The sequence below is a fragment of the Myodes glareolus genome, chromosome 6 (assembly GCF_982192425.1).
Source record: "Myodes glareolus chromosome 6, mMyoGla1.1, whole genome shotgun sequence".
Taxonomy (NCBI): domain Eukaryota; kingdom Metazoa; phylum Chordata; class Mammalia; order Rodentia; family Cricetidae; genus Myodes; species Myodes glareolus.
The window spans coordinates 80,033,523-80,057,363 of NC_142031.1; the positions used below are offsets into that span (position 1 = coordinate 80,033,523).

General features: G+C 38.3%; 1 protein-coding gene across 37 annotated transcripts in view; it reads left to right on the top strand.

Annotated features, from left to right (window-relative positions):
• The window catches only part of Nrxn1 (neurexin 1), a 1,058,343-nt gene that overhangs the window by 1,020,535 nt on the left and 13,967 nt on the right, over positions 1-23,841 (top strand). For 23 of the 37 annotated variants that reach the window (XM_085690899.2, XM_087907276.1, XM_087907275.1 and 20 more), the window contains one exon: positions 11,029-11,116. In XM_085690899.2, the coding sequence (XP_085547025.1) occupies positions 11,029-11,116 (88 nt within the window). The remainder of the gene's footprint in view (positions 1-11,028; positions 11,117-23,841) is intronic. The other 14 variants (XM_087907274.1, XM_087907282.1, XM_085690928.2 and 11 more) reach the window with 1 other exon arrangement.

Consider the following 23,841-nt stretch of genomic DNA (forward strand, 5'->3'; position numbering starts at 1 on the left):
CCATGCTAGTCAGTAGCCGGCCTTACATCCTTTCATTCTCATGTTATTTCCTCAGAGTCAGTGAAGATGACTTCGTTTTTCTGCAGGAAGAAACCTGGAGAACTTAGGAAAGTTGCCCAGGGCCACAGAATTTGTAAATGACTGAGCTGGGATTTAAGCCTAGTCAGTTCAGCTCAAGTGCACACATCGTCCTTCTCTGCTGATGCTAAAGAGAGCAAGCTTCTCGCAGAGGACCAGTGCATGGCACCTTTCCTGTTTGGACTTTGAGAATTTAATTACAAAAACTGATCTGATCACTTAGCATGTTTCTCAGAGTCACCAGGACAACCAGTCTATCTCAAAAATCATCTCTAAGAACAAATAAAACCACCTAATTTCTCCTACACACACACACACACACACACACACACACACACCCGGCCTACATATTTGAGGCAAATTTTTCTGATCCATTGTTCAGAATGTAGTAGTTTAACTGGGAAACTACACGTGTAGCACACCTTGCTTGTACTAAGAAGGATTTTAGCAGGACAAGTAGATTGTCTCTTGTTTCACAAGTTCGTCATCACAGAAACATTTCCACCTAGCAAAGGCTTAGGGACTTTTAGAGTAATGACAACTGGAAGAGAATATATACATTTATAGGCGAATCTTAGATGCCGTGGTGTGTTGGTAAGAGCCAAACTGCATTGGTTGGCTAGTCTGTGAAGTGTTGGTTCCTCTTGAGATAGCCACACTGGCAGTTGGGACACCACAAATTAAATAGAATAACCAAAAGGTGAAAGTAAAGGGAGAAAGGGAGATTAAATATCAGCACTATTTATTTTACTATGAAATGAGAGGACCTCTGTTGCTTAAAATGATGATGGGAGTAACTGGAGGGTGGTCCAGGATTAGAGGGTGCAGGCTGCTCTTCTAGAATAACTGGGTTCAGTTCCTAGCACCCACATGGTGGCTCATAGCTGTCGGTTAACTACAGTTGCTAGTATTCAGGCATCTGTACTGGTCTGATCTTGGGGTATACGTCCTTAGCTGTAGCTACGAAGAGCACCTCCTGTGCACAGTCACTATGTTCCCTTTTAAAAGGGTCCTGCTCACCTCCCATCTCTCTCTCTATCTCTCTCTCTTTTTTAAAGATTTATTATTTATTATGTATACAACATTCTGCCTCCATGTATGCCCACACGCCAGAGAAGGGCGCCAGATCCCATTACAGATGATTGTGAGCCACCATATGGTTGCTGGGAATTGAACACAGGACCTCTGGAAGAGCAGCCAGTGCTCTTAACCTCTGAGTCATTTCTCCAGCTCCTCTCTCTCTCTCTCTCTCTCTCTCTCTCTCTCTCTCTCTCTCTCTGCCTCTTCCTCTCCCTCTGTCTCTTTCTCCCCCCCCACCTTTGTCTCCCTCTCTCTCCCACCAGTCCCAGTGTCCCAGGGCATCTGATGCCCTCTTCAGGCTTTCAGTGACATTGCACGCACATGGTTCACAGACACATGCAGGTAAATCACTTGTTCATAAAATAAAAACAATGATTAGGAAAAAGTCATTGTTTTCTGAAGAAATTAACACTGTCATGCTTCTTCCTTTTCTAAGTGACAATTTTTCATGAGTCATAGAATAACTTTGCTCCCATCAAGCTCCACAGTTGAAATTATTTGTGTAAAATTTTTAAGTGCTTGAATTAAATCTGAAATCATATAGCAATTAGAAAAAGCACTTAATTTCTCTAGGAAACCACTTATGTTTTATACAGGCTGAAGTAATGCTTGGTTCACGGGCCAGATATTTGCAACCTATTGCTAAGCATTATAACAGGCACTAGAAAAGCAACCTTCAATGTGTGAATGATTAATTGCCTGAACTACAGAAGGATAGATGCTGCCTCAAAACTGAAAAGAACCATGTTCAGTATCCATATGATAAATATTAAGCCAGAAAAGTATCAATAATGCTTTCCACTGCAGAACTCTTTGGTACTAACAAATATAACACATTACTCTGGACGAATGAATTAATGAATGTGTAAATTCACACAAAAATCAACAGAAATAAACTGCATGACAACACTTGACTGCACATGTATTTCTTGGTCTGACGTGAATGACTTGTGTCAGCCAGTCCTTATCGCCATATAATTTTCATCTCAAAAAGAAACTAAAACTTTAAATTTATTGTTAGAGTTTTGAAGGAAAACAGAAAGGAATAGGTTCCATGCAATAAAATAAAAGCTCATAAATGTAAAACTATTGCAATAGAATCTGTCAGAGACAGGAGTGGCTAAGGAATATTGAATCAGAAAAAGGAGAGAGAATGATTATTCATCCCCACCCCAAAGTCCTTTCTAAAATGGGTTTTATCATAGTGCTTTCCTGAAGGACAAGATGCTTCACAAAGTAGGCAGAAGAGCTCAGTGTGAGACACTTTTAGCTTTGTCTCCCATGTAACTTCAGTCGGTCTTCTCTCCATTAAGCACAATGTCTGGAGTTTGATTTTTTTCCCTACTTTAAATTCCCACCATGGGCATAATGAGAAAACCAGATATAAAGTTTCATTGTCACTTCCAGAAACTTGACACAACAGGTAAAATCTTTGGAAGGTGTGAATTTTCACTTCAATGCTTAGCTCCATTCTTAGGAGATATACTTCTGGAAAAGAATCTATATTCTCTCATTCTTATTTTGATACTTAATGAGCTGTCACAAATGAGCAATGGAGACAAACACAATTGGACACAAAAAGAATTGTAGTGAAATTAAAATAGGTGACCCTAAGGAAAAATATTCCTACTGAAGTGATAACAAAAAATTCAAAGGTCATTGGTAATAATTCTTGCAATTTTGAAGTCAAGATAAAATACTACTTAAAAAATTATATTTTCAAAATTCTTTGCACATAACTATGGTTGTTTTCATAAAATATTTTATCTATATAGATGCTTAAAGAAAATGTGCTAGAATTGTAAGTAGTGATAAGATTTTAAGCCAATTCTATTTAACTGAGACATATGCTTAAATATAGATGTGTACTCTGACATACAGAAGTATTTGAAGTAAAATAAAATTCATGTAAGCAGTACTCAAAATTCTGCATTTCAAGATAATTTGGGAAGATACATACTTTTCTACTTTAACGTACTAAAATTTTGCTTATTGTCTCATAAGATTTCATTGGCACATTTTAAAATAAATACAGCAAATATACCACAAGTCATGTCTACTATAACTACAGACACAACCACTATACCATGGAGCATTGATGTGTGTGTTGTCCTGAGAGAATCTCTGTCTCTCTCTCCCTCTCTCTTCTCTTTCCCCCTCACTCCCTCCTCTTCCCCTTCCCTCTTTTCACTTAATAGTGCTGTTAACTGATACCCTCCATTTCTCGCTTTATTTAAACACTGTAGATACCATATGACATAAAGCAGCAGTGGAATCTGGGTCCTGGAATATAATAGATTGTCACATACAGTTAACAGGACTTAGGACTTAACTATCTCTGAATTTGTGTATTTATTGCTATATAAGCAATGCTACTGTGAACTTGATCTTGGGGAAACCTATGCTGTCCCAGTGATCAACCTTATGTGAAGAACCAGTTGGAGTAAGGAATACAGGCCCTGCTTTGCCAACAAGATAGGAAGATGCTGGGTGAAAAAGGAATATATCCAATAAAGTGGATGCTTAACTGTCATCTTCAACACTCCACAGGATTGTCCTTACTCTCATGCAAGAAGCAAAGACAGCATTTTATTAATTGTAAAAAAAATTATCTAATTCCAGGTATAATCAAGTTGACAGTGAAGAATAGGCACCACAAGCATAAAAAGACAGGATTGTGAGTGCTTCCCTGCTTTCTAAAATATTTTTGCACATCAAATTTGATTCCTACACATAACTGTGGGATAGGGAAACTATTCATATTATTTTTGCTTCCTCTTTGTTAGTTTTGTTTCTTTGAGACAGCCTAAGCTATTTTAGAATGTCTCAAGCCTCTGCCTACCCAGTGCTGGGGTTACAGGCATTAGCAATCATATTTGGTTAGATAGGTGAATTATTATGAATGTATATAAATACTTAGATATGTAGCCATATTCATACATATAATATAGATGTATAATATATTTGTGTGTGTGAGCATGTGCATGTGCAAGTATACAAATATATGTGCTTAGAATACATGAAGTAATTCAAGACAACGGACATTATTTATGAGACAAGAACTGAGACTTGGATTTTGAACTAAAATCTGGACAACACTGATCAACCTCGTAGACAGTAAACATAGGTGTTTTAGCACAGCCACATCCTTACTACACATTGATAAGACAGTGTGGACCATGAGAGTGAAGTAGTCAAGTTTAGGAGCTGAGCACGTCAGTACAGCTAGAATCAGTAAAGGATGAATTCTCCTGGTAGCAAACAAAGCACTATTATGACATCTGAGATAGATAATGCTCATTCTCCATCATTGATCAATGATTTTTTTGGTTAGATGTTGTTTTCAGATGCAGGTTTATTTGGGGATGTGATTGATTACCTTATTTGTATTCAATTGATAAATTCCAATAAAATCAGAACAAGAACTTTCTACTAAGCAGTCATTATTCTTAGCCATATCCCTAACACTTGCTGTTCCATTCCCCAAGTGTTGTGCGCTACAGAGGTCCTTGTATACCACACTCAGTTAAAGCTCTGTCCAGAGGACACAGGCTTTGACAAGAACTGGTTCCCTCTCACCCAATAAGAAGTCTTGGCTAACTGACTGCTCCTGACTCTGTCCTACTCCATTCTCTTTTGAATTTCTAATCAAGGATCATTATGAAAATAATGCAAACTTAATCAATAACTCATGTCTAGAGTATGTTAAAGAAAAAAATAGCATTACTTATAAACTATCAGTTCTTTTTTTATTCCAAGGATGTAATAAAGGATAACTTGACAGATTTCTAGTGATGAGTGAGAAACAAGAAGAAATATCTCATTAGCAATTCTGTTATGAAGACAGGACTAAGAAAAACTTTGGAAGTGGAATGAATTTTCACTAAAGGTTTAATGGGAAAAATAGTAAGTATTGGTATTACTATTCAAATAGATTAAAAGACAGTAAAGATTCAATAATTCACTTTTTTGCCCTCTGTGCCAAGAATTTGGTTACATGTTTATGTTCAGAGAGTTCTTAGAAAAACATTAAACTATAAGATTGGTACAAGTAAATGAATAATTTTCTGGATTTACTTAAAAACAATAGAGTTTACAGAACCACCTCAATGGTTAAGGGCACATTCTGCTCTTCAAGAGGACTCAGGGTAATTCCCAGTACCAACAAGATAGCTCACAACTGCCTGTAACTCCAGCTCTAAGGCCTTCTTCTGACCTCCATGGGAATCAACCACGCATTTGATAATAAATACATGCATACAGACAAACAACTTATTTACATAAAATGGGAAAATTAAAATTTTAAAACATAGAAGTAAAAAGTAAAACAACACATGTGCTGAGATAAAGATTTTTATAATATGACCTTTGAAAGTAGAAGTCTAGAGTTTATATTTTTCTCCCCTTGGTGTCTTTATTTTTTCTTCTTGATCCCCTTCTAAAGAATAAAAGAGCTGCATATATGTCTCCTTGTATATGTAACATTTTTTAATAATTGTAGTGGTTTCTTTTTCATACTGTGATGCTTCTCCCTCTGCGATATTTTCACTTGTTTTAAATTGATTTTATCATGCATCTTTGTAAGCTCCTTCCAATCAATGGCTTGGGATGGGTGGATACATGTGTGCATGGATGTATGGTTGAATGGATAGATGTCTGGATTAAGAGATAATTACCGTTTACTGGAGGTGTAGATATTCTCATTAATGAGACATTTAATTGTGGCTATGTTTCAGTATTTTTCTGGTTCCACATTCCTTACATAATATGAAGAGCTTACATGAACGATTGCTAAAGTCTTTCTCAGTACAAGAAAATCTGTGAATATTCAGTGACTCGTTTTGCTTCTTGCCATGTTACATGCCCACAGTGAAATCAAGGATTTTGGAATTCTGTTGATTGAAGCTATCCACCGCTGGCATGCTGCAGTAATAAATTATGTTTTGGCCTCATTACCAAAAAGGATTTTCGGTTTAACCTGTGTGACTAATTAGTCCATTCATTCTCAATAATGGGGCTAGAGATTCATTTTAACACCATCAAAAAGCCTCAATTTACATTTGTAAACATCTGTCAGTATTTAATTTGGAAATATCCTAAATCGCTTCAAAAAGTGAATTGTCCACAATCCAAACAAATCAAGCGGGGACACCGAACTACCGTTCCCTAGTTTTTCTCCCTTCACCAGTGTTTCACTACCAGTAAGATTTGAAGGTCTTACACACCCAAATTCTGATAATTGAGAAATATATTTTTGAGATACCTTTCTGATCCTCCAAATATGCTTTTACTAAAACTGGAAATACAATATGAGAATAAAAGTCAACAGTAGTTCAAAGAAATAATAAAAGAGATATGCTGTTTTATTTAAAAGGAATAATTTAGTTTCAAATTTTCTTACACCTCATTTCTTCCTTGAAGGTTTTATTGCGTTATAAAATTAGCTGAAACGGTGATACCTGTTCATCAGGCGGGAGTCCAATGTTGCTCTCTCTTCCCAACAATGCACTGGCTGCAAAGTTATGCACATGTGTCCACACTGCCCGAGCTCTGCCTGTTAAGACCACTAGTGTCAAGTGTTAATGTGAGTAAGTCTCTTCACCATGCTGGAGGCTTGCTACTCGGTCCCACTTTACCTGTTCGGAAATCATTGCCTACATTTTAAGCAGCTGAAAAATTCCTGGAGAAAATTGAATAGCTTTCAAGTCTGTCTTCACCTCAGGCAGAGAGATGATTTATGGTCAGTTTTTTTGTAATTGCCTAGGGGATCAATTGGAAAAGAACATTAAAGAAATGGGAAAGCTGGCTATTTTCAGAGGTGTGTAAGCTTTGTCCTAAATATTCATGAATGGCGAAGTTCCCATATTCAAACTGGGTGAATGAGTATGCACATGGATATTTTCTGGTTGTCGCTGTTGTTTTAGCAAGTACTTCTATGACACAAATAGCAGCAGCTCTTCCATTTACATTTGGGTTTATATAAATGTGTGTGTACATGTGTATATATATGTATGATATACAGAAGAATAAACTATTGCAGTTTGGAAAGAACGTTTAGACTCAAGTTTAGGAATTAATAAGGTATCTGGACTACACACTTGGAATTTTCCCTTTTCCTCACAAGCATGTTTGTTGTTCTGATTGGCGTTTCATGTATGTGTCTTTACTGACATGGACCAGTGCTCCGCACAAGCACACACCATGAAAATGACATCTAGAAATATTCTTCTTTGCAGGGACGTGAAATCTGTTCATTTGCTCACCATCTAGCTTTTTAACCACAAACACATTTGAGCTGTGGTTTTTTGTTTTGTTTTGTTTTGTTTTGCTTTGTTTTGTTTTTATGGCAAGTAGCATATATACTGAAAATGATGGGGTGAGGGAAAACTCCCTGTGAAAAGGAGAGTCAGTTTGTAAACTATCAAGTAGTCTCCCCTGGTACCCTTAACTTTTAGGTACTGGGTTCATGGCTCCTGACTACATTTCCCCAAGTCCTATACGTATGTGTTCAGGTGCAGAACATGATAGATTACGTTTTGATTATTTCTCACATTCCTTCCATGTTGCTTTGACTAAAGTTATGGAGGCCTAGTTTTTGTGGACTTTTGAAATAGCAATAGAAGCTTGCCACGCTCAGGCACAGCCACCTCACTATAAGGGAGCAGCAGCATGATTCTTTGTCCTGTGAGTGGTTAACTGCACAGTTAGGGCGTTTATCTAAATGGACTGCTACTGCTGCATAAGGCTGACTTTTGCTTGATAGCTATTTTGGCTCTTACAGTGGGTTGACTCTCTGAAAAAGGTTATAAACATCAAGAAAAAAACCTACAAAAGAACAGAATTGATTAATGTGACAGATCTGAGGTTTTTAATACCACACTCTTAATAGTAAGTTACAGAGAGGCAGCTCAAAGCACAGTGAGCTAAGTTTCAATTACCCCACTTTGGCTAGAAAACTTTGGTTAAATCCACCTCCGGAATGAAATTTGAGGGGTTTTTCTCTCCTTCCTTTAGCTGCTTCCTGATTTTTCACACCATGGAGATTTCAGTAGAGGAATCTATTAATTAAAGAATTTCACTCACAAAAGGATCCCTTGTTTTTAGTTTTTAATGATATGTGTATATTATATATGTATTTGTATATAAACAATCAAGAATGTACATGCACTATAGCAGTAAAGTACATTGAAACCTAAAATCACGTTTCTAAAAGTGGCATATTTGTCTGGTGATTTATTTTACTGTAAGGGAGCTACATAAGATGCTATTATATGACTTTGTATTGTACATAGAGTGTTTTGTGAAAAGTGACACTGAGACAGTTGCAACATTTCCTATTTAAAAAAAAATGAAATTATCCCTGATGAAAATAGCTTTAAGTATATTGATTTGCATTACTTAAATTACCTAAGCAACTAACCTGCATAGAACAGTGTCTAATGACAGGTACATAGGTAGTCATGAAGTCGTTTTAGTAAGCCGTCCTCCTCATTTATACTTGATGTTTGCTTAAGTATTGATTTGAACTGAGACTGTAAAGACAGAAGCTTAAATATTACTGACTATAACTCTCAAATTTTAATATAATTGCTAACATGAATCTTCCATTTGAAAATAATTTGTATGTATAATTTTTTCTTAAAAATTTAAAACTATACTATTTATAAATATAGTTCCATCTTTATGCTATACTAAAATTGTGTTGATAATGTTGAAAATTTCATTTTAACACAATGGGATCATATTCTAAGTGCTTCCCATGTGTTGGTTTGTTTCTTAAAATCAATTTTTTTAGATAATAAAAATAAAGCATAATCAATGATTATATTTTAATAGCAGGGTTCCCTAATTTTAGCACATTTTATAATTCTTGCTGAATGAGTCATAAAGTGTATTTTAGACCATTTCACAGCACCCCAAGTCTCTAATGAATAGATACCTATTGTAGCATCCCTGCACCAATATCCCAGCAGTAACAACCTCATATATCTCCAGATATCACCAAATGTCCCTCCAGATGCAGGAGGACATGTAGAAGCAATATCACTATTAGGATGAGAACAGCTGACTTAAGGAATATGTTTATTTCTTCCTCCCCTTATCAAGAGCATTGCAATAGTGACAGTTATTGGTTGCGTGGATACATTTTACATTCGTCATGGAAATGTAAAGTTCTTTTGTAACTGTAATTATTAATTTAATTTTGATTATATTGAAAGAGTTCCCATTCTGAGTAAGGATAAGAGCTTCCTGCTAAATGTTGGCCCTAGGAAAAACCCCACTATCTACTCTGGGATGGTGGATTGATTGCGCAGAAGGAGGCCTAATTCAATCTCGTGATACTATATCACCCATAGGGGTGCTAATCGGCAAGATGAATTTGCGCCAAAAGCCCAATGGGTCTTTGGTGAAATTCATGTCAATGGGAGATAAAGTGCTGTTCACACCACTGCCTGATGCCTTTCTCTGTGAACAGCTATGCTTCCATAAAATCTGGCATTTTAAAATTCCTTCTTTAAAATAACATGGGGGTGGAGAGTACATTAATCCAGAAACTCTTAAGAATGAAGAGCACAACAAAATGAACCTGTGCCCACATGCTGCTTAAAGACTTGTTTTGATTTCAAGGTATATTGCCAAGAATCAGCAAGGGAAAAGAATCTGCTTTATGGACTAAAGACTCTGGGTTTGAAAGATTTTTAAACCTTATTAGGCATTGAAATTCCTCCCTCCTTGTCTCCAATTTTCTTAAAATTGATTTTAAATCTTTATCTCTGACAATACTGTGACTCCTAATGACTTCAGGTCATCGTGTTAGTCCAGTTCCTGTTAAATGACAGCATCGGTTTGCTCTCAAGCATCTTTTGAGTCGCTGAAATCTCCTGAACATTTTACAGATGTGATTTGCACCATGGATTGGGTCTGTTTTACCTTAGCATCAGCCCGATCTGATGTAAACCTTCACAAATTCCATGCAGTAACTCCTCTGAGTTTATTACTGCACGTAAGTGGCAGTAAAGTGCAACCTTTGATGCTTGCCAGTGTGTTGATTATGTTACTAACTGCTAGGATTTACACTCTCTGGTTTTTATTACAGCGACAGTTATCTTTTTGGCTGTAAGTGCAGCGAAGCAACTATAATGTCACAGAGGAAATGGTCACCGTTGCCCAGCCAATTCTGCACACACGTTTTATTTACTATGAAACCTTGATGATGGAAAGCACAATGAGGAAACAGCATCTACTGTCTGAACATTGTAAAAATGATATTTGAGTATAAAATTTTAAAAACTGAAAATATCTTAAATGAACCATAGTTGCTTCATTTTGCATCTAAAAAGTGCATGTAATTTTCTGTCTAATCTGTGTTTCCCATTGATGACAACCAACATCTGAATGATTTATTGAACTACCTGTTCACAAATGTACAAAGCGCTATGGCTGTTCTGCTTCAAGAAGCCAAGCACAAGTACGCATAAAGCCTACTGGTGCATACATTGTAGCTCTCCAGGGCTATCATCAGTCTCAAATCATCTGTTTCTGCCAGGATATTTTAAACATCTGCGCGCTGCCGTCCGTAGTGTCTCATCGTAGCTGATTCGCCGGGTGTCTACTAGTTACAGATCACCATTTCTTTGTCCACATGTCAATAAGTTGTAATCAAGATCTGTTGTACATGGAGATATTTCCATGAGAGGTCTGAAACATGTTCCTGGGTGTAAGCTCTGTGTCTCATGTCTCGGGGAAGGAAAGTAATGAATTTAGCTTCTCAGCCTGTAATGTAAACACAACTGTGTTGCACTTATAAATGAGACAGAGAAGATCTCTTCTGAAACTTTAAATTAACCTGCCTACTGTGATTCCTTGCAGACCTCAGATGATATCCTTGTGGCCTCAGCAGAGTGTCCCAGCGATGATGAGGATATTGACCCCTGTGAGCCGAGCTCAGGTGGGTTAGGTTAGTCAATTTTTTTATTACTTTTTTGCCTTTCTTTGTTGCATGTTCTATTCCTTAGAAAAGAAGCCCTCTTATATATCGAACCCTACCTTGCGGCAGCATTGTAAAAGGGTACATTCTTCGATGAGTGTTTAGCTGGACATGGGGAGGTATTTGCTGGTAATTTGGGAGGTAAAGGCAGGGGAATGCGGATTTCAAAGCTACCCTGTGCTGCATAGCGAAGTGAAGTCCAGACTGGGCTGTAGGAGACTCTGCCTCAAAATTAAAAAAACAACCAAATAACGCCAAACAAAAGTTTTATCCCCTGGGTCTTTGCTTTTTAGTTGCATAAATGTTCTCACTTTAAAAAAAGTTGAAAACCCAAACAACTGAGAACAGATAGTTTTGAAAAGACAGGAGAGGGGGGGTTGCACAAACGGGATGTTTACTGTTCTCCTTCCAACAGTTCCCACAGGCGGTTTTTTAAAATGTAGTTTAGAATGAACTTTCCCTATGGTCATTTGTCATACAACAGGAAAGCTAAAATTGTTAAGTGAATTGTAAAAAGTCATTTGGCCTTTGTACAAAAAACCATTCCCATAATTCAGTCTGCCAGAAAGCTATCTTAAGAGATATATTTTTGAATTTTGGAAGTTGGAGCATTGTAATGATAGCAAAACAGCAGGAACAACCCTTGACAGGTTTAAGAGAGAAAGCTTCGAACCTTGCTGTGTTTCCCTAAAGCTCAAGCTGCATTTTACTCACAGGTGAAGCCTAGTTTTTCTTAGTGACCTGTTTGCCTCTCATGGGGTGAGGATAATGTACCTTTGTTTCTATACAGTTCTTGTGTTGTTAAATGGAGACAGTGGACCCTAAAATGGACTGAATCACAATCTATGCTCCCCACCAAATAATTACAATGCTGGATGCATGACCAGTAGTTCTCCTAGTGTGCGTTAATGAAATGACTGCAGGAGCTGTAATCTGCCCACTGTCTGCTAGCTCATGACTTTCATAGCTCTTACCTAGAACTCCAGGAAAACTTGTCTCAATAAAATAATTAGTTTGTATTTTTGTAAAGACACATATACCATTTGAAAGTTAGTCCACTCTTGCTAATTTTTAAATATGAAATGTTTAGGGATGCATAGGCTGTATCTCCTTTTGAGGACCACTTACACTGTGGTCACTACCATATACAAGTACATAGGATTAGCTGCCAGTCAAGGGGGGTGTGACCCAGTCCGTTCTCAGCTGGAACTGTTTCTGGAGATTGTCTGGACTGCTTCAACCCTCCTTCTCAGCAAGTCACCTCCCATAGGACTTTAGGCCTCAAAATAGTCTGACACATGTAACTCTTCCATCTCTGGTGACCATTTACTCAGTTCTAATGCCTTGATCTCTATCAGTTTCTCATGGTTATACTACTGGGCCATTATCATGGGCTGCAAGATCAGGACCCTGCCATTATTTTAATGATTTTTTTCACTGTTCTATGCTAGTTAAACAGTGCAGGTCATCACCATCATCATCATCATCATCACCATCATCACCATCATCATCATCGTCATCATTATTGTCATTTATCTCACCTCTGAATCTTCCATTACTCCAGTAACTGAATTTTGTGTGTTTGTTAGAGTTTGATTTTTGTTTTCATCATTTTGAAAGCAGCTGTCTTCCTCAGCTTTTACACGTTATTTCAGTGGTAATGAGAACTGCCTAAGTGCTGACTAATGGTAGTGCTTGCTGATTTTCCTCAGGCTGCGTCCCTCTTCTATCTAGTACTGGCGATCATCCTCTTTAGACAGAGCCCTTGCCAAAGTACCAAGTAAATCCAGTGTGAGGACTTTAATTGCACTTGAAATTGTCACTTTGTCTTCTTCTTGAGCAAAATGCTCCAATTACTCTAGCACTGCTTACAGGTCCTATTAAACAATCCCCAGTAACTACTCTATCGTCTCTGATTTTTGTGAGTACATTAGATCTAGGAACACAGAGAGAAAAAAAATTGAGTACTAGAAAGAGGATGATAACCTTTCCTTTTTCCCTTCTTCGTGTTTAATTTAAAAAAATGTACGTGTGTGTGTTTCTGATTGTGAATATGTGAACACAAGAGCAGGTGTCCAGGGACACCAGAGGCATCAAATAGCCCTGAAAGCTTACTGTGTGGATGCTATGTATTAAACTTGGTCCTTTGCAAGAGCAGGACATGTTATTCTTCACCACTGCGCCATCCTTCAGCTCTTCTTCCTTATTTTAATTCACCTGACTTGTGCTGTTTTGTTAAATGTCTAAAACAACAAGAAGCACACAGCACTTTGTCAACAGCTGTGTTCCAGACGGTCTTGCTGTCCTCTCTTCTTCATGAGTTTATGATTATCTAAAGAACCTGGGGTACCTACCTACTCCTAACTTGCCATTGTGTAGCATACCATAAAATGACAGGGTGAAGCAAGAACTTGTAAGAATGCGTCCCTCCAAAGAGCACTGATGTATATAAGTATGTAAGTTTACGTGCTTTTCTAATACACTGTCTACTACCCAAAATACAAGTTGCAGAACTACTGATTCTATTCAATGAAAACCATTTTGTGTGTTTGTGTGTGTGTGTGTGTGCCCATGATAGCCAGAGATCCATGCTTTGTCATTCTCTGCCTTATTCCATTGAGACAGTCTCACATTGAACCTGGCGCTTGTAGTACATATAGTCTTGCCTGGCTGGTTAAGAGTTCCTGGAATCTGTTTGTCTCTGTCCCCTCCCAACACTGGGATACAGGTATTCAAGGCGATTTCATAATTTTATTTATTATTATTTTCTTCTGAAGCAGGGTCTTACTATATATATAAAACCCTGGCTAGTCTGGAGCTTATGTAGACCAGGCTGTTCTAGAATTCACAGTCTACCTCTACCTTGGGAGTCCTGAGATTGAAGGTGTAAATAACACACCCAGTGTTGGGATCCCTTTTTTAATGTGGGTACTGGGGATGGGTGCCAAGGATTTGACCTGAGACTCTCATGCATGCACAGCAAACTCTCTTACCCAAAGGAGCCATCTCCCTTGCTGCCACTTGCATGGTCTTGCTTGCACGAGCCTGGCTTATTTAACTTTCTGTCTTGCATTGTTTCCTCTATTACCCCTTATTTTTCTACTCATCAATTCTTGTTAGAGTACATAGAAACTTTAAAGCAGGTACTGTGGGATCTGTAAGATCAGTGACTATCAGCTGTTCTCTTGGCCTTCCCTGTCCTACTGACAGTAGCGTTCCATCAAAGACTTCTCTTTTTATATTGCATTTTATCATTTTTTTTTCTGTTGCATTTTCAACATTAGGAAAGACTTTTCCATTCAGCTGTCTGATTTCCTTCCTGGTTCTTCTTTAATGTTTCATGTAATATTCTGCCCTTAGCCAGATGATATAATTTGTAGCATTAATTAAAAATTTCAGTTTATATAATTTTTCTTCTTTCCAGCTATTCTTTAAGAAAGGCAGTCTATTATCTTGATCTCATTTGAATCTGAATATTCTTTCCCTTTGAAATTTTTCTTCTACAGGCTTCTGTTGATAATTGTATCATTTCCTCACATCTCTTTTACAATTATCTTAATTTTAACTTAAGATAATATTGGTAAAATTTGTGTTTGCGATCACTATGCTGTGGTTATTGTTAGACATATCTAGACAAAAATTGTTTCACATATAAGCAACTCAAACTTTGGGCACCCAGGCCTTCAGATACTAACAGGTGGAGGTCGATATTTAGAGATTGCAATTGTTTCCAATGTCCATTAGTAATTCCCTAAGCTAATGAAATAGCTATGGCCAATAGCTAGACATAGACAACTATGTCTCAAGAAGTTCACAATACACTACCAAGCACCTTTTCTGGGTAGTTTACTCTACCTGAATAATTATGTATAAAAGTTTTCTAATCACACAGACCACTACCCCTTTGTCACGTACACATCTTCAAAAACAAAATTTTTAACTGAAACTGTATAACCTTTCATATCTAGATGCCTTCCTTTCTAAAGATACTGAAAAAACAAACATGGAAATCAAACAAGCCTCTTCTTGAACACTAGGAAATTATACCTTTTATTAAATGCTGGATAAATTTGAATTGCCGTTTGACTCTACTCAGTACTCTCAATGAAGGGGGAGTTGTGTCATTGTTCAGATATTACTGATTCATTATCTGAATTCACTCCTGTGTGAACCCTGGAAGAAAAAAAAAAACAATGTATACCTTGATTCCCTGTCTCTAGGCCTATTTTTCGTTCTATTTTATAAGATACTCTACATTCTGTGCTTTTTAAAATTCTTTTTCTTCTGATTTTTAAGTCCTTTCCTTTCAGACATTAAAATATTGCTCATTTTTAAGAGGCATTTCTAGCATTTAAGTGAATGTGTTTAAGGTAATTATTGCAATGACTCGACTAAACTCGAGCACAAATGGCAGCTTTTCTTTTCTTTTCCAATTTATTTCTATAAAAGTAATATTCAAGCTATTTTTTCCCCTTTACATAAGGCTGTTACTTTTTTTGCCTGAAAATTGATGGGCAACTGATGAAACCACTCAGACTCCCTGCTGGGAACAGAGCCTGTTGAAACTAGATCAGGGACAACCCCCTGGGTGGGAACACATGGAACTCAATTACAGCTGATTCTAGCCACACTGTCCTGTTCAGAATTGGATGATAGCTCCACGCTGGTACAGTGAGGATTTAGAGTACCTCAGGCGATGCAGGAGAGCTAACTGAATCCCATCTCCAAAGTTAGGAGCATCACCCCCACACTGGTCACAGGCCATCACTGTCCAAAACTACCCTTTTTATGCTGCATGAACACTGACAGATGGGTGACCTTCAATGTGGGTTTCCTTTGAAAAACCTGCAGTGCAGACAATCACTTGCACGTTTTGTGTTTTTCCCTTAGTCAAGACGTGCTTTTTGGAAAGGCTAGATAGTGGGTGGGAAGTATGTGGTTTGTTCTAATTTGTGTTTTTGAGTGGTCCCTGTAGTTACTATTTTTATTATACTATAGGTATGTAAGTATACATATTCCTGTGTCTCTTTTACAAACTAAGCATTTGTGAACCAGGTTTCTCTGACACTGTTTATTCTGGATTTGCTTAGTAAACTGAGGGAATGTCAACACTGCACTCACCTACATTCTCAGATGATACCCATCCATCTCACTGATGTGCCCTCTTTTGAACAGAACTCTCTGCATACCCATGAAGAAATTTGGAAAGTGTGATTTCCATGCTGATAGTTAAGACATTCAATGAAAATATTGACCTTTTATTTTTGGTGTGGAAGTTTCCTGGTGAATAAACCCAATTTATCCTCCCTCCCTCACAAAAAAGAATAAAAGATTAGCTTCCTTCTTCCTTCAATGTATTTAGAAAATCCTCTTATATCTACAATGGTGAGGATAGCATGTCAAATCTCTTTGTATTTAAGGATGAATAGCTGATTAAGTGGAAGACTTTTTGACAAAGTAAACCATTGTTGCGTTAAAAAAAAGAAAAGCCCCTTGAATAACAAGATTAGTCTTTATCTATCTCTGTGTGTGTGTGCTCTCTCTCCCTCTGTATGTGTGCATGTGCCTTCTCACTCCCTGCCCTGTGTGTGTGTGTGTGTGTGTGATCACTTCTGGTTTTTGATTTGTCTGAGGCAATGGAGGTTTGCTGCAGTCGGCCCAGACACTGTAAACATACTCTTCTTGGACATCAGTTACATTTCATGCATCAGGGCTCAGGTATATAAGTAATGACGGATAACAAATATCTTTTAGATTTAGTGACGACGGATCCTACGCTTATCATTGTGTTTAGTTCTTACAAACATTATTCTATTTCTCATTTTAATAAAACTGACACAAAAATTGTTACTGGGGTAATACTGTAACTCTCACAATTCTACTTGAGAGAAAGTGCGCTTTGGATTTCTTGAAACGCAAATTTTTCCTCTAAAATTCAGGGACCTCACAAATATAGAATTAGCTTTTAAGATGTTCATTTAAATAATTTGCTGGAATAAATTTAAATTTGATGGCAAAAGGTCCTTCACATGTATTACTATTCATTAGAGAAAATTTGCTACAATTACTATGCAATTTTGAGTGGTTTTCCAGTGTGCTATTTTGAGAAAAGATCAAAGGATTTCTATTGAACTGATCCCATTAACCATTAGGAATAAAAATATGTATATTGAACAAGCTGCATCTTTTCATTAAATAAGTAATCTCAATCATTTAAAGGAATATATCATTTATTAGACCATATTTTTGAGACTGATTAGAAGATAATTTTGTTCCTCATCTAAATTTGGGCTATTTATTATGTAATTATTCAAAAGTGAGTCTAATAGCCAACACAATGCTGTTAAAATGGAGGCTTCAGGGCTACAGTCAGAAAGATAGCATAATGAATGATGTTCCATTTGGGGGAAGAGCATCTCCTCAGTTCCCCAGGGCTGCATGGAGGCCTGGTCACCTTGCAGGTAGGTGACTGAAGTAGCCCCAGTCATCTTGCAGGTAGGTGGCTGAGGTTTGATGAATGCTATCAGCATACAGTATTCTGGCTTGGGGCTTTATTGTTTGTTTGCTTGCTTGACTTTCTTGGGTTTTGTGCCATGTATAAATTTAATTCTCTATAATACTAGAATAAAGTTTATAGAATATGGGCATAAAAGAGGAAAGGCACGTATGTCATTCTTAATCTCCTTCCCTTTCCCTCCTTCCTTCTTTCCCTCCCGTCTTCCTTCCTTCCTGCTTTTCCTACTCTCCTTTTCCCTGGTTTAGGGATCAGACTGCTGCCCTTCTATGTTGGCTTCAGTTCTACCTGAGCTAAATTCCCACCTTTCATCATCCTTACTTTTCTAACTTTACCAGCTGGAATGAAAATTTACATTGAAGAAAGCTAAACTGCAAAGAAAACTTATTTCAAATTACTGTTGCAAGGGGAGGGGTTAGAAATTAGCCTGAGTTCAGAGTTCATAGGGGTGGGGCAAGAAGGCAGAGGTTTTAAGAGAAGGGATGAAAAAAGGATGCCTGTGTGAACCAAAGTCTTTAACTAGAGGAAGTTTCTCCTCAGCAAGGGTAAAGCCTATAAAGCCTGGGGCTGGTTCCTCCTTTCCCAGAAGAAAACTGGAGAATGAGGGCTTTATCTCTCTTGATGTTTACATTACAAAGGGATGGTTCTCAGTCTTCATTTAAAGAGAATGAGAATTAAAACTAGAGAGAGGCTTTTAAAATACATATCAAGGAACCAGCAAAAAGTATTTAGAATTACAAGCCTTCCATGAAAAGCAATGTTAGAAAGCTGGAGAGCAGAAGAAAGTCTGTCTGTTTAACTTCAGTTAAATTTTTCGGGTTTGCCTTCACTGATGTTATGGCCAATGTGGGGTAGACATGTTACCAGAGAAATTAGAGTCTCCGCTCAGGTTCCCAGTCACATTAATAGAAGAACCACCCAGAGGAGGAAACTCGGGATAATTTTAACAGAGTCGAAAAAAGAAGCCCAGGGCAGGCAAGCTTCCTGAAAGAGGCAGACAGAAACGAGGAAGAAGAAACTGAATTTCAGCCACAAGGAAAGGAGGGCTTGGAGTGGTTGTGTGGAGCTTCAGAGAAAAGGAGAGAAACTCCCAAATACCAAAAGTATCATGCAAAATCTGAGTAAGTTCTGCCAACATCTGAAAGAGTCAGAAAAGAAGGAGGCTTAAGAAAAGCCAGCAAGCTTGAATCACCCCACACAACAGCAGCTCCAGAGGTGGCTGTAAAGTTTTTTCTGCCTGACACACCTCTCCGCCAATCCAGTAATGCGAATCAGACCAAATCAAACCAAATTAGAAAAAGCCGAAGTTTAATGGATGCCGGTGCTCCCGGGTGGCCCTTCGAGGAACCACGGAAAGGAGAAAGAGAACCAGGCCGACCACACGTTTGGTCTCTGGAAGGGCAGTTTAAGTACCTTGTGGGAGCGGTCTTGACTCTCCCTGGGGAGGGGTCACCATTTGGCAGGCTTTATCAGTGGAAGAGTCTGAACTGCAGCATCTCCCAGGGGAAGGGGCCTAGAATGGAAAGTTCCACTCAAACATTTTAGAATGGATGTCAGAGACTGGGGGTGAAGCCTCCAACCAAAGAGTGGCTGATCTGAGGACAGAAATGGAATTCTGGGAAGGAAAAGTATATAATGTCATTCGAAAGACAAATATTCCTCCTATTTCTTTATCGTGGCAGGCAATATGGCAGTGGATGTTCCCATGGCTAGGTATAGACTTACCCAACTGGATGAATTCTTAAGGGAAGAGACAGTGACATGTTTTCCACCAGGAAACAGATTCCAGTCTTTAGGCTAGTAGATGACAGCTGAACTAACACTGGGAGACTGGGGGTTGGGGCAGGGGGGTAAACAAAATTCAAAAAGGTCTTTGGTTTGTTCTGCTAGTCCCCAACATGAACCTTATCTTTCTGTAATGTTTGGATTTTGTCTTTAATATAATGACACAGATGGATTTTGGTTGTATTGTTTTAAGTACTTGAACAGCATTTTTAAAGTTTGTGATATGAAACGGGATGTTTTAGTTATGAGGACAAGCTATGATCCAGACTTTGGAAGCAGGCAGAGCTCCGTTGACATGTGTCCCTTTCCTACCTTGGTGAAGGTTATTCTGCATTTTTAATGCCCACTTTCCCAATCTGTATGAGTGAATGGGATGAAGAGCGTTATTGTGAGGTTAATAACACACATTGCCCCGGTAAGTTTCAGGCACATACTTGAGGTTTAATGAGTAACTGTGATGAATGCAAGAGTAGTGAGAAGTATACAGTTGTAAGCGGATGTCTTATTCTTCTCTATAGAGAGATTTCTGAATCTGCTGTACAGATTGCACCTGAAGAGAAAGGACACAGTCATTTTCATATTAGAGAAAATAGACTCTATTAAAATGTTTCATCTAGGGTTGAAACTATAGCTCAGTTGACAGAGTACTTACTTAGCATGAGGCCCTGGGCTCAACTCCTAACAGTTCATAGACGCACTATGGTAGTTCACATCCATGACCCTAGCACTCAGGAGGTAGAGGCAGGAGAATCTGTCAGTCAAGATCAACCTCAATTACATAACAAAGTCAAGCCAAAAAGTGTTATATGAGCCATTGTCAAAAGAGAGAAAAAAGTCTCAACCAAAAGATAGTTGGCTGCTTGTATAATTAACATAGGCACTATCTTGCCACATTTGGTGAAAATTTAAAATATATATATATATACACACACACTATATCTTTATATACAATATATGCTGATACAGGGTCTTACTATATGAATCAACAAGACCCATTTATTAAGGGCCACAGAATACTTTTTAAGGAGCCTATATATGTCCGTGATCAACTTGTTTTCTATCATGACTTTATTAGAAAATCTAAAATGCCATAAAGTCTTTCTGAAGTTCATTGTGCTTTAAAAGGACACATGGCATGCGTCCCACACTCTAAAATCCCACCAACCATGAAAGGAAAAATGAAATGTATTCAGAACAATATAGTCTATCTCTCATGAAAATGGGAAGCCCTGAAAGAATGAAGCTGTGTTCTTTTGTAATTGGTGACAAATCCCTGTTTTAATAACAAAGTTGGTTTCCTGTGGCATTTTCTTGGTACCTTATTAATTCCATGACCTCAGATGCTATGAAGGGTATTTTGTTATATTCGGAATTCCACTTCACGGGGTGTGCTGCCTCCATGAAGAGGCAATATGCCCTCCTGTCATCAGCTCGTGGGTTCCAAGGAGCAGCAAATGTTACATTTGGCGCCAGCTCTCAGGTCTCATCTCCACACACTGACAAGGTAAAGAGGTCACTGCCATCCTCATTAGATCCTCACTCAACCACACACCGTTATACAAGCCTGGAAGTGGTAACAAAACGAGAAAGACCTTAATAAATTGTCCAAGTTTAAAAAAATGTGTTAAAGATAACAGTGCAAGAATCAAACACATTCAAAAATAATAATAAACTTTTTGTTTGTTCCTGTAAAAGAAGAAAGACAAATATGAATTAATTACACCTGGAAATACTAAAACCTTTTGTTTTATTGAGTGAACTTGGGAAGTCTGAGTATCTGAGTTCAAATCCAATTTCATTCCTCTTATGTGCGATTGAAATCAGGTCACTGAACCTGTGCACTTGACTTCTCTCACCTTCAAAATGACACTGATAATATTAAATATAATAACATTATCGTGCTGATAACATAAGACTAAGACTGTGGAGGGCTCAGTATAGCCTACTACACATAAACCTTGATAGAAAAATATCTATTATTAGTACTAGAAAGAAGAAGTAAATCATAAATTCAGCAGGAACAAATTCACTGTGCCAACCTAAAGGAAACATTAGTAGCTGGCACTTTAAGCATCTGTTTTTTGGAAAGTGCTTCTGAAGTCCAGCAGTAGACAGAGAAATTTGAGACAGCATTAGCTCATTACCGGAATATATAAAGATGCTCCCCCAAGGTGAATGCACCTCATTCTAAACCAGGAAACCTGCTCTCTACCTCACTACTCAGAAAGTCTGGGGCTTCGAAGGATGCTCTGCTGAAACCCCAGGCAGGACGTGAGGCACCTCAGACTCAGAATGCAGTCACAATAGCAACTTCTGCCTAGATTTCACCCAATCACACAGTAGAATTTCAGAGGAGGGGAAAGAAGAGTATGTTTCTAAAAGAAACTCTGAAGCCTAATCGAAAGAGTTCTTCTAAAGAATAAAGCACATCAGCTATTACCAAAGAATAGTCTTAGATGATTGCTTTCATGATACCTAAAAACATAAACTATCATAATAGAAATTGGGAAGATGGAGAAATGTAATTCATTCCAACAATAGCAGCCGGAGAGCACTGATCCATTAAAGATAGGAGCTTCTCAGACAAACAGAAACTCTCCACAAGCAGTGCCAGAGTTAATGGTCCAAACAACATGGCTGTGATATAAAATGACCAACCGTTTTTGTCACCTGACTTATCAAGGCCTCTCTTCTTGAAAGGGAAGTGTTCAAACACAACTGCCTCCTCAGAGACATTGTTTCTGGTCTTCCCTGCTTCAGCCAAATGAGCCATGGAAGATGGTCTATAGTACAGATTGTCTAATTGTTTGGACAGCTACTGGATCAACTGCTTTTGTAAGAAAGACATGAGGAAATAATTAGGTCATCGTGCTTATATCAAGACCTTTGGTCATTTCACAGGAGTTGATCAGTTGCTATCCTGCCTGCTCTGAACCTCAAAATGACCCTCGCTGACATAAAATTCAAGTGTCACCATCACATTCTGAGAAAGAAGTGTTAGCCAAGGGTAATGAGCTGCTCACCACTGCTTTATTAGAAATGAATGCTTAATCCAGTATTATCTCACTCACTCTGCACTGTATATGGACGATTTGATAGAGATGCAGAATTGCAGCAGCAAACGACAGCTAGATTACAAGAGGTGAAGAGGTGAAGAGGAATGTGACCGGGAGAGATGAAAACACACAGCAGCTTAGGGCAGGCGCCTGCTGTTCTGTGCGGCTATAAGTAACGCAGTGCTCAAGTAGAAAATGACAACGGATTACTCTGCAATCACGAGTGTAGACGCATTAAACAAAAAAAAGTGTAATAATCACAGATTTAGGCTCAGGAAGTCTAAATTACCTAAGCTCTTTGAGACAGTTTCTTTCCCTTTAAGACCCCTAGCTGCAGAGCTATGGCATGTGGGGAATAAATCCGGTAATACATACATAGAACACAGCAGAGAGCCTCGCTAGCAATAACTAGGAAAGGCAATAGTTGTTTGCTTGGTAAAATAGGAAAATAAATTCGGATTTTACAGTGAATCAAGCATGATTGGATGTGCACTGAGCATCAGTTAATAATTACCTAGCATCAGAAATATCTACTGTGGATACTGTTTGAGAAGAAGATCAGAGGCTTTTGCTAATATTACATATTTATATAAAGCATATCTGACATTTGGGGAAATAGTCCATGGAGTTTTCCAAAAGTCTGCCTTTAAAAAATTGTGTGAAACAAGAAGTCATCTATCAGCTTTCGTCAGGGCTCTGAGAGAGGTCACAAAACCCACATCCATGCGTATATTCTTGCTTGCAGAGAGGTCACAATACCCACATCCATGCATGTGTGCTTGCATGCACAGAGAGGTCACGATACTCGCATCCATGCATGTGTGCTTGCATGCACAGGGAGGTCATAATACTCGCATCCATGCATGTGTGCTCACATGCACAGTTCCTCATGCTCTAGCTGGAATCGTGTAGCCGCATCTACCTATAACCAGATTCTGCACACACTCCTGACTCCAGGCCTTGGGATGATCCCTTACTGTTGTGTGAGACTCACAATGCTTTCCTGGTCCATGCCTTTCTGAGTGTCACAGGAAGAGAAACTACTTTGTTATGAAGAAACAAAGACCAGCTTAGTAGGAAAGACTATCTTCTACCTCAATACACAGGTCCCCTTACTTTGCTTTTGAAATGTAACCCATTTTGATGGAAATCTAGGCTCCTGGGCTTGGAAACTGCGGTTTCCTGCCTGGCAGTTGAAGGAGTTTATCTGGGGGAGGGTCTGCTTTAGAACTTTCATCCAAGCAGCGACAGGATGAGAAGAACTCAAAACTTTCACAACTGCTTTGCTGAATTGATCGACAGAACTCATGGTTAGCTATCAGCTCTTGATTCATAGCCCT